A 12,116-nucleotide genomic window follows, 5' to 3' on the forward strand; every position below is an offset into this window, starting at 1 on the left:
TTTCCTTTATTTTGTTATTCTCATGTTCATGCACTTTTGTTCCCTTTGATTTCAATTAATGCAATTTATGTTTGATGTTCTTATTGTTTAATTGCTTTGTTATTGTTATTTCCTTGCATTTGGTAGTGTTAGATTTTATGTTTCTTGTCATTTTATTATGCTTTCCTTTTATGCCTTCCAAGTGTTTGATAAAATGTTTGGTTAGACTTTAGAGTAGATTTTTCTCCTCTTGGCTTGGGTTGAGTAATTGGAGACTCTTGAGTTATCAAACTCCTTTGTTGATTGATAATTGGAAGTTGGTAGTTGACTTGAATGCCACTAAAGCTAGTCTTTCACTATGATTTGACTAGGACTTGTGGACAAGAGCCAAATCCATCCACTTGACTTTCCTTCATAGTTAGAGGTTAACTAAGTGAGAGCAATGGACAATTCTTGTCACAATTGATGATGATAATGAGGATAGGACTTCTAGTTCTCATCCCTTGCCAAGATCTTTTTTAGTTATTAGCTTATTTCTCTTGTTATTTACATTCCTTGTCTCTTATTACAAAAACCCCAAAATATACTTTCATAGCCAATAGTTGAGCACTTCATTACGATTCTTAGGGAGAACGACCCGGGATTGATACTCTCGGTTATTTTATTGGGGTTGAAATAGTGACAACCATATTAAATTTGATGTGAGGATTCATTGCTGGTTTAGAACTATACTTGCAACGAGAATTCTTTGAGAAATTCTTTACCGACATAGAATCTTTCATCATATGCATCTGACCATATCCATGATGGTTCTGTTCTTTCTTTCAACAACTTCATTTTGTTGAGAAGTGTATCTAGTTGTTAGTTGGTGTTGAATTCCGTGTTGCTTAAAGTATTCTGAACATGCAAGATATTCTGTTCCTCTGTCTACTCTGAGAATTTTGATTTTATAGCCACTTTGTTTTTCGACAAAGGCCTTGAATGTCTTAAAGACATCACATGCTTCTGATTTCTGCTTCAGAAAGTATACCCATGTATATCTACTAAAATCATCAATAAAAGTGATAAAGTACCTACTACCACCATTACTTGAAACTTCTACAGAACAGAGATCTGAATGCACAATTTCAAGTAATCTTCTAGCTCTCCATGACTTTCCTGTAGGGAATGGATCTTTGTGCTTCTTTCCTAGTTGACAAATCTCACAAATACAATTGGGAATATGAATTTGTGGTAGGCCAGAAACAAGTCCTTTCCTTGACAGGTAGTTTGGGCTAGAAAAATAAAAATGTCCAAACCGCATGTGCCACAGCTAGTTATCATCAAGTATCACAGAGCTCATGCAAGAGGGATTAACATGTTGAATTTTTAATGGAAACATTCTGTTTGAAGTCATCTTTATTTTATCTATGAACCTTCCATTGTTGTCAAACACAGCGCAATATCCATGATAAGTTATCATCTTATATCCCTTCTCAGATAATTGCCCCATACTCAGTAAATTGTAATAAAGTTCAAGAGCATAGTAAACGTTAGAAATGTAACTCAGAGAACCATCCTTCAATCTAATTGGTATGTGCTCTTTTCCTTCAATAGGGATGTTTGTACTATTACCAAACTTCAATAATAGTTTAACAGAATCATCTAATGAAGAAAAGAACTCCTTTCTACTAGACATATGATTACTACAAGCATTATCCAAGTACCATATATTTTCATCTTTAGCACATGAATTACTTGTAAAAAATAAAGTCTGAGTACTCGGATTTTCATTAGTATTTTGATGTTGTTTTTCTACAACGTGTGTTTGATTGTTATTCATCATTTTGAATATGCAATCTGCTGCTTTGTGTCCATACTTTCCACAATGAAAGCAGTTGAAATTGGTTCTTTCATGATAAAAATTACCTCGACCTCTTCCTCGGTTGACAGGCCTGAAATTCATTCCACCTCTTCCTTGATTAGGTGGTGTAAAATATTATAACTTCTTTGGTTGTAATTGTCACGACCTCTACCTCTGAAACTTCCTCTACCTCTATTTTAAAGATTGAAACCACGTCCTCGTCCTTCTTGTGTACGGCTTGATTTTGCAACATTGTTTAAATTTACTCGACTTTTCAGGGCTTCCTCAGTTGATTTTTCAGACTTCTCCAGTATTCTACTGATGTGGCTTTCCATAGTTCCTTGCAACTTTGCAATCGTCGTGGTATCCATATCGTGTGACTCTAGTATCGTAGTCACCACATAGTCATACTTCATCGGCATGGTGCGAAGAATTTTCTCCACCACTTTGCTATCAGGCATATCTTCTCCATAGACTCTCATCTTATTTACAAGATCTGTAACGTGAGTAAAATATTACTCAACAGTTTTTGAGTTAGACATCTCGTACCTTTCATATTCTCTTCTGAAAGACTATAACTTTGCTTTCTGAGCTTTATCTACGCCTTTATATGATAGTTTCAACGTGTTCCATGCTTCTTTTGCACTTTTGGTATTTGCTATTTTGTCAAACACTGTATAATCTACACCTTGATGAATTTGAGATAGTGCCAATTGATCTCTCCTCTGTTGGACAGCATCTGTTCCTTCTTGTAAACCCGGTTCAATGGAATTCTACAGGTTCTGGGCCTTCAAATGGGTAGACATCAAAGTCTCCCAATAACTATAATAAAGTTTTCCATCTAACTTGGGATCGGACCACACAATATTAAAAGTGTTTGTCATACTGACTCTATGAATGAACAGCTATGCCAGAACTCTCTCACACTTCACAAATTCTCAAACACCAGGCGCTAGATCAACCAGCTCTGATACCAAATGTAAGTATAATACCCACACTTCAATTGGCCCGAAGATCACTCACTCTCTTAAATAACACTATCATATTTTCAATCTCTCAAACTCACCAACACTTATATGAAATAATAGAACAAAGAAGGACTTCACATAATCATATCTTTTTTCATTTCATGGAACATACAATACAAAAGGCATATGTGCCTTTATATAGGCAATGCTTCCTACTAAAATAATAATTTATAAATCACAAATCAATTTTATAATGGCCATTATTTCTTGAGTTGGCTTCATGAATCATCTTTCAACTTGTATTCATGTAGTTTTCATAATCTTATAATTTCAATTCAATTTGATTTTGAATTTCTTCAATGTTGTAGTTGTACTATTCTCTTGAATGTTCTTCAAAAATCTTCAACCATTCAATATGTTAGTTTCTAACAATATCTAGCTAATTGATGATTATTATATTCAACTTAAACTTTGCTTCTTCAATTCTTTAATCATGTTTTATGAAAATTCTAATACATGCAAGTTAATAGAGAGCACAAGAAGTTTGTAGAATCTTAGTGATGAACCATAAACTTGTAACCACTTTGAATTCAAATTGAATTTTGTCTTTAACTTTTCTAAACTTTTGTTACTTACATATCACTTGATTTAATTTTCTAATAAGGTGAACAATAATAACTAATAAAAGAACTTCTAATAGCTAGAAAAGTAGGATGACTGATGAGGATTGAGGTGATGTTTGAAAAGGAAGAAGATGGTTGAATAAATTTCTTTAATAAATTAGAGTTGAGATTATTATTATTATTATTATTATTATTATTATTATTATTATTTGTATTAGACCAAATTCAAAATCTACTATTCACATTGTTAATAATATTCCTTATTATCTGTCTAGGGGAGTTGAAACAAAATTAAAATGTGTGATACTTTAAAGTTTTAAACAGAAGTTTTTGTAAAATTTTCAACCACCAGTGATGCAAATCAAGCCGCTGAAAGGTATGGGAGTTGAAGACAAAGCAAACGAAGGCAACAAAGAAGACGTTGGACTAAAGCGGTGGTGACAGAGACGAAGTAGTGGAGAAGACGAAGAACGAAAAACGCACGAAAAGATGGAGGACTTGCTAACACCGGGACAGTGGTAGTGAAAAGAGGATGCTGATGAACCAAACGAATGGAAGAGGCATTGTTGAGGATTGAAGTGAAAAATGGTGGACTCAGGTTGAGGATTGAAGTGCTGCTGCTGAAGAAGAAAGTAGGGGCTGGGACAAAGACGTGAGTTAGGGCTTATGGGTTGATAAAAGTGAAGAATTTTTATACGGTTAGGTTGGAGAAAACAGGGCAATGGAGTTCTCACAGGAATGGAGGTCCTTCATCCCAATCGGAACGCCCGGTGGCTCCACCGTGGCCCCTCTTCTCCTCTCTGAACCAACCACCACTTTAGGCCCTCTCAAATTCAACCCTAACCGTAACTCCCTCACTCCTCTCTTCTCTTCTTCTCTCTTCCCCTCTCTCCACCTCCCACCTCCTCGCTTATCCAGATCGCAAAAACGCCGTCGTTTTCTTCCCCACTGGCCTCAACGATGACAAAATCGGGTTTTTCATGCTCTCCGTCACAAACTCCAAGTTGCAAGTCCACCTTGACGGAAACGATGACGTTTTCCGTGCCGAGTTGGGATCCTCCTCTGCTCACCGTATACTCATAATTTCGGTGAATCCTGTTCTTGAACCTCCTCCCTATTTGGGTAATGATTCTTCTTCTCCTGTTATTGGGTATTTGTTGGCTTGTACTCTTTATTCTGTGCATTGGTTCATTGTGAAGCATAGCTCTACTTTCAATAGGCCTGTTGTGTTACATGCCGGCGGTAAAGTTTTCAAGACATGTTCTGTTGTTCATGCTTGTTGGAGCCCTCATATATTGGAACAGAGTGTGGTGTTGTTAGGAAGTGGTCAATTGTTCTTGTTTGATTTGGAGTCTTATTGTCATGGTTCAAGTACTGCTTTCAGGGGGACTAGGTTGAAAGTTTCGTGGAATGATTCGGGTTATTGTAGTGATAGTGTGTGGGTGAGCTGTGAATTTAGCTGGCATCCTCGGATTTTGGTGGTTGCTCGTTCTGATGCCGTTTTCTTAGTTGATTTGAGATCCAAGGAATGTAATGTGAGTTGCCTAATGAAGATTGATATGTTGCGTATGTATGCTCTAAGCGAAAACGAGCAGTTTCTTGCCTTGTCAAAGGCAGGTCCTAACCATTTCTTCTGTGCAGTGGCTTCTAGCAGTCTTTTACTTCTCATTGATGCGAGGAAGCCTATGATGTCTGTGTTACAATGGATGCATAATATTGATGACCCTTGCTACATAACTGTGCTAAGCTTGTCTACCTTGAGGTCCCACTCAAGGGAAGATACTTTCAAGTTGGCTTCTGAGTATGGATATTGCATTATACTGGGATCATTTTGGAATTGTGACTTTAGTCTCTTCTGCTATGGACCTGAATTGCCATTCCAAAAAGGATATCTTGCTTCGAAACTTTCAAAGATTAACAAATCCTTCTGTGCTTGGGAGCTTCCGTCTGAGATCGATTTATCTGGCTGCAAGTGTCATTGTGGAGATTGTCTCTTAAGGGAAGAGCTGTCAAAGGATGCTCTTCCTGAATGGATTGATTGCCAGCTGAAGAAAGAGATTGTCTTGGGTTTTGGAATTTTAAGCAATGACCTGGCTGCCTTACTTTGTGAACCAGATGAAAATGGTGGATTTACACTGATAAGGCTATTGTCATCAGGAAAGTTTGAATTGCAAAGATATCATTCTTCTCCGGTTCCAGCTAGGAACTTAGATTACTGCCAGAAACAAGAATTATATTTGGACAAACACTTGCATCCCTTAAGCGAGGAGGAATACAAATTTCCAAAAAGATTTCATTACCTAAAATTGGCCTACTTTCAGGCATATGTAAGCGATAGTCTTACTAAATCACTACATAGGAAACTAGAAAAGATTCATATGCAAACTCGATGGAAGGAATCTTCTGCTACTGAAGTGCATGAGTTTTTATGCGAGAAATTAAATGCCTATGGGTTTGGTCGGTTAAGATTGTCTGCTGCAATTATTGCTGTCTTTAAAGATATAAAATTACCCACAAGCGTTCATGAAGTTGCTTTGAAGAGACTTTGGGCTGACTTGCCGATGGAGATATTGCAATTGGCATTTTTGAATTATTCTGAATGTCCGCAACTTGTAAACAAGCATAAGATAGCGCTAGATTTTTTAGCTTTACCTGACCTTCCTCAGTTGCCTCCATTCTTCTTACGGAAATCTTCATGCCACAGCAACGATGACATTGTGGGTCCAGTTAGGCCATTTCCTTTTCTACTTGTGCTAAATGAATTTTACAATGGTTGCTCAAGTTTGGAAGATGATGAGTTTTCAGTAGAAGCGGAGCTTGGACTTAAGTACAATGAAGTAATGAAGGTGGCAAGTGACATCACTGTTTCAACACATGGCTCTATGGACCTCAATGATGATGCAGTATCTCTTTCTCATGATCAAGAGGAAGCTTGGGATGGTTCCTTGAAACGAAAATCTTTTTTGTCATATCGGCCAATTGCATTCAATTGCTCCACTAAAGATTTTGTTACGGAGAACTCTGTTTATAGTGATGGAATTTATGATACATTTATGTTCCATGTCCGGAAGCCTGGGGAGCAGACAAAACTTCATGAAGGCGAGGTATTTGATGATCATTGCCCTGTTGAGTTGAGGCTTAATGCTTCATTGGAAAACTCGGAACCTCAAGGTTTAGAGGCATGTAATCTACTAAAGAAACATATGTCAAAATGGGAACAACATTTTGATTTGTATAAGGAGTTTTGTATTAATCTAGATTTGAAGTGATAGCTAATAGGTGGTCCTTCATTTTTTAATACAAACACTATTTTATTTTTAATTAATCTTTTTTATTATTGTTTATCATGTCTCTTTTTATTTCCCCTTTTTATTTTGTGAAGTCTTTATTTATTATAATGGAGTAGTTTCCTAATTTGATTGGGAGTTGATTAAAAGGAGAACATTGAGTTGGAATACTCAAGAGTTCAATTGTAATTAGTTTGTTGTTGGTTGGCTTGTTAGTCACTAACTCTAATCCTTCCCAAGGGAGAGGATTAGGACTTGTGAATAAAAGTTGACTTTTAACTTGACTTTCTTTCATTCGTTGAAGGTTAACTAAGTAGAAACAACTACTAATTATTAATTGATTTTGAGAAAATTCCAACAAGGATAGAACTTTCGATTAATTCTCTTCCGGTCAAGATTTTTATTTAAATTACAGAAATTCTCTAATTTAATTTCCTATTTACCAAACTCAAAACCATTTTGAAAAATCTCTAATTAGTAAAATAGCAAATCTTTCTGCAACTCGTTGGGAGACGACCTGAAACTCATATTCTCAATATTTTATTTCTAAAATTTGTGACAACCCTTTTTTAAATTGACAAGTGGATTTTTGCTGGTTAAGAGTTGTACTTGCAACATTATTTTTCTTAATAATTCTTAATCCGCCAATTTCCGCCACGTCATATGCTCCACTGATTTCCGGGAAAATATGCGTTGTATTTACCTTTTTCCCTTTTTGGGTGATGAAGCAAGCTTGAGGCCAGCTTTCATAATTTTCTTAGTAGAATTAGGTGGCCCCGTTTAATACTTTGATTAACATCTAGTGATTCTTAACTTGGCATAGTATGCTTTTTGTAAAAGAGCAGTTTCAAAATTTCGTTGCAGTTTTGCGTAGGATTTTGTTTTTCTGCCTCAAAACTGTTGCTACAAGATAATTGTCTGACTTATCCAGTGTTAAGGAATACAAAATTTCTCAATCCAAGAGAAAGATTGCTACTTTGTGCATAATTATCAAGGCCTTATAATCTTGTGTTCAATTGATCCTAAGATGTGATACTCTTTAATATCATGTTAGATATTTACACACAACAAATTTTTGTTTTGAGTTTTGACTCTTGTGCTGGATCAGTCCAATAATTGAACACTTAACCAATGCTGAGCAACTATCACATAGTATTAGAGCCCCAATGATCATGTATTCAAGAATTTGGTTCTTAGTCAACCATCTCTCTTGTAAAAGTTGAGTAAGGCTGAGTGCGAATGTTTATTTATTGTTCACACCTAATCGCAAAATCATATAGATATAAACCAATGATGGACCTTAACTTGCTGGACTAGTTAACCAGTAATCTTTTTTCAATACAGGATTTAGGAAATGAAACTGAAGCATGCTTCTGTTGTTTGCTTCAACATACACCTTCGATCAATATCCACATGTTCCAAAACCTATTAGTACGTACAAGGATGTAATAAGTATCATGACTCTCTTTGACTGATGAGTAATGATATACGCATTATTTTTGCTTACATTTTGCTTGTATAAGTGATTGATAAGAAGTGGAAAAATATAAAAGACTCGTCTTTTATACTATAAAAGAAAAAAAAAAATTCAAGAAAGATGTACACAAAAAATGATGTAACCATGTTAAGTGTTTACTAAAAGTAGCTACTAAAATTAGTAATGAGTTAAATTATACATTTATTTATATACAATACATAATGGGTTCTTTTTGTAATTGATTCTGATATGCAAATAATATATATTTTTTATTTATGAATATCAATGTTCTCTTTTTTTTTTATGAGTAAATGCCAATGTTCAAAACCACGGTGAACTCTTCGGACAATACTTGTATTTTATTATTATTTTTTGGTTGTCTACGGTATTTCTAAGTTTGCCAGACCAAAAATTAATACGTACGCAAACTAATCGGATCATTATCTGTACGCAAAGATCAAGGGTCTGTCGTTGGTTAATAGATTGCTGCATGCACAAAATAGAACTTGAGTTTCCAATACTTATTTAAACGTACAAATGATCTAAGTACTTGACCAACCCAAGTTAGTTAATACTTGTATTTTATTTATTTATTTATTTATTTTTGGTAATTTATTGATGATATCAATATTTGTCTAATGGATTCATAAAGGCCCAAAAGCTATATATTTTGGGTTCGGGAGTCTACTATATTAATTTATCTTGAATTTTGGTAATTTTAGACCAAGATGAATAAATAATAACTAAGTTGAAATGAGGTGGACCCGCCAATGAGCCTTGGCTTTAATGCCATCTCTCCCCCTCCCCACATCAAAGGTCAAGGGTTCAAACCCTAAAGAAAGCAATTGAGGAAAAATGTGATAATATGTGTGAGGAGTGTGTGGGTGTGTTGTATACCTAGGATTAGGGATTGTCTAATCCACAATTGGAAATATCACACACAAAAAAAAGGTTCAAGTGAGTAACTTTTATGTAATTAAAACTTATTGTCTTGTTATCATAAAAAAAAAACTTATTGTCTTGTGTCACAAAAAAAAAAATTTATTATCTTAGTTTGGTTTAATAGCTAGCTCGCTAGTTGTTTAATCAAATGTTGAGATTTGAACTCTTAAATAGAGATAAGATTTGCAGACGATTAGTCATTGACCTGCCAAATTGAGAGATATCGTAAAAAAAATTATTGTCTTCCTCAAGTGTTTGTTTAGTTAGGAGAAAGAAGGGCAAGTGGGGTTAGTGTCCACGCACTAATTAAAACCTGCTAATTGGTGAGAATTTTTGCGCTAAAATGCAGGTGCATCAAGGTGAAGTAGAAAACACCAAAAAACAAAAAAAAACAAAAGAAAAGAAGAAGAAGAGGAGAAAACACAAAGCGTTTATGTCATTATTTTCTACTAGATGATACTAGCATAGATACAATCAACATTCGTGGGATAGCCATCGTTACTTATTTAGTGACATAGAAAATATGGATGACAAATTTTACAAAATCTTTTAACTAATGATATGATTTGTGTAAAAAATAAGCCCAGAAAATTTTGTACAAAAATTAAATGATTATTTTTTTGTCAACGCAAAAAATTAGTTATATATATATATATATGTTGTTTTACGTTGTTTTTATTAAAATAATTAACCATTAGAATAATTAAATATGATATAATAGAATAAAATTTTTTATTTAAATTTATTAAATATAATATTTATCAAAATATATAAATAGTCAAATATTTATCAATATACATAACATGCCATATCTCGAATATTGTGTCCATAACTATATTAAAGGTGCATTTCTAGGATATGATACACGCGCTTTGTAACACATTTCGGATGCATCTGGGATATAAAATAAAAGAAAAATTGGGTACTGAATATCCGAAATACGTACATAAAGAGTTATCGTGCTCAATACCTGGTGTTCTGGGGCTTACCTAGAACCGGACAGTGGTTGGGCTTGTTTGTGAGGCCCAAGCGCTAGAGGAGGGTGGTCTCCGACTTGATTTACGTCTGGGAGCCTCCTTCCGACTTGTGTGTGAGAGAATGGGGGTGGTACCTGTAAAGGCACTCCGATGCCAAAGTCAGCAAGGAGTAAGACAGGTCTAGAGAGTATTGGGCTTATAAAATACCTGAGAGGTGTCAGTGTATTTATAGTGGTGAACCCATAACCACCGTTGAAGTAATTCCGCCATTTAAGGTGGATAACCGTCCCTTTATCTTAGGGAGGTTGAGATATGGCTCCTGGAAGTGGGTAGAGAGATTTTAGGAGCAGTTACTGGTGGACAAAATTGTGATTCCTTTGTTATTCCATTTTGCAAAATTCATTGCTTTTCATTCCCTGGCAATGGCGCCAAAAACAGGATGCCAATACCATGGTTTCTATATAATGTTTCACAACTTCGCACAGCTAACCAGCAAGTGCACTGGGTCATCCAAGTAATACCTTACGTGAGTAAGGGTCGATCCCACGGAGATTGTTGGTATGAAGCAAGCTATGGTCACCTTGTAAATCTCAGTTAGGCAGATTAAATTGGTTTATGGATTTCGAAAATAAATAATAAACAGAAAATAAAAAGGGATAGAAATACTTATGTAAATCAATAGTGGAAATTTCAGATAGGCGTATGGAGATGCTGTGCTCCTCTTGAATCTCTACTTTCTTATTACATTCATCCAATCCTTCTTACTCATTTCCATGGCAAGCTGTATGTAGGGCATCACCATCATCAATGGCTACTTTTAATCCTCTCGGTGAAAATGGTCCAAATGCTCTGTCACAGCACGGCTAATCATCTGTCGGTTCTCAATCAGGTTGGAATAGAATCCATTGATTCTTTTGCGTTTGTCATCACGCCCAGCCTTCAGGAGTTTGAAGCTCGTCACAGTCATTTAATACCGGAATCCTACTCGGAATACCACAGACAAGGTTAGACTTTCCGAATTCCCAGGATCCTACTCGGAATACCACAGACAAGGTTAGACTTTCCGGATCCCCATGAATGCCGCCATCTATCTAGCTTATACCACCGGATCTCAGGAATGACCGCCAATAATTCTAGCTTATACCATGAAGACTCTGATCTTTCGGAATGGAGGCTAAGAGATACACGATAAGTAGAACGGAAGTGGTTGTCAGTCATGTGTTCATAAGTGGGAATGATGATGAGTGTCACGGATCATCACATTCATCAGGTTGAAGTGTGAATAAATATCTTAGAACAAGAATAAGCTTGAATTGAATAGAAAATAGTAGTAATTGCATTAATACTCAGGGAACAGCAGAGCTCCACACCTTAATCTATGGTGTGTAGTAACTCTACCGTTGAAAATACATAAGTGAAAGGTTCAGGCATGGCCGAATGGCCAGCCCCCATGATCTGAGAACTATGCGCCCCCAGATGTTCTTTAGATCTAAAGTGATCAAAAAGATGTTGGTGCACGAAATTGTGATCATCAATGGCGCCATCAACATGGTACGCTCATTGCAATCTCAACTCTCTATCACAACTCCGCACAACTAACCAGCAAGTGCACTGGGTCGTCCAAGTAATAAACCTTACGCGAGTAAGGGTCGATCCCACGGAGATTGTTGGTATGAAGCAAGCTGAGACTAAAGCTATCCACGTGCTGAGGCTTTTCTTGGAGTTGAATTCCAAGTTATAACGTGTTTTGGGCGTTCAACTCCGGATCATGACGTTTTTCTGGCGTTTAACTCCAAACAGCGGAATGTACTTGGCGTTCAACGCCAAGTTACGTCGTCAATTTCCGAATAAAGTATAGACTATTATATATTGCTGGAAAGCTCTGGATGTCTACTTTCCAACGCCGTTAAGAACGCGCCAATTAGAGTTCTTTAGCTCTATAAAATCCATTTCGAGTGCAGGGAGGTCAGATTCCAACAGCATCAGCAGTCCTTTTGTCAGCCTTTTTCAGAGTTTTGCT

At 36.0% G+C, this 12,116-nt stretch overlaps 1 protein-coding gene across 1 annotated transcript; it reads left to right on the forward strand.

Moving 5' to 3' along the window:
• Positions 1–2,432: 2,432 nt before the first annotated feature.
• Positions 2,433–6,738, forward strand: LOC107473948 (uncharacterized). The gene is made up of 3 exons (XM_016093543.3): positions 2,433–2,601; positions 2,728–2,801; positions 4,235–6,738. The coding sequence occupies exons 1-3, from the start codon at positions 2,433–2,435 to the stop codon at positions 6,680–6,682; spliced, it is 2,691 nt and encodes an 896-aa protein (XP_015949029.2). The 3' UTR covers positions 6,683–6,738.
• Positions 6,739–12,116: the final 5,378 nt, after the last annotated feature.

The sequence above is a fragment of the Arachis duranensis genome, chromosome 2 (assembly GCF_000817695.3).
Source record: "Arachis duranensis cultivar V14167 chromosome 2, aradu.V14167.gnm2.J7QH, whole genome shotgun sequence".
Lineage (NCBI taxonomy): Eukaryota > Viridiplantae > Streptophyta > Magnoliopsida > Fabales > Fabaceae > Arachis > Arachis duranensis.

Excerpts from the sequence above, each read along its gene's own strand:
- LOC107473948 (XM_016093543.3), top strand. The coding sequence starts at position 2,433 with ATGATAGTTTCAACGTGTTCCATGCTTCTTTTGCACTTTTGGTATTTG. Across the intron at positions 2,602-2,727 it reads GGTTCAATGGAATTCTACAG|CTATGCCAGAACTCTCTCAC; the intron begins GTTCTGGGCCTT and ends ATGAATGAACAG. Across the intron at positions 2,802-4,234 it reads AACCAGCTCTGATACCAAAT|GCCCTCTCAAATTCAACCCT; the intron begins GTAAGTATAATA and ends CCACCACTTTAG.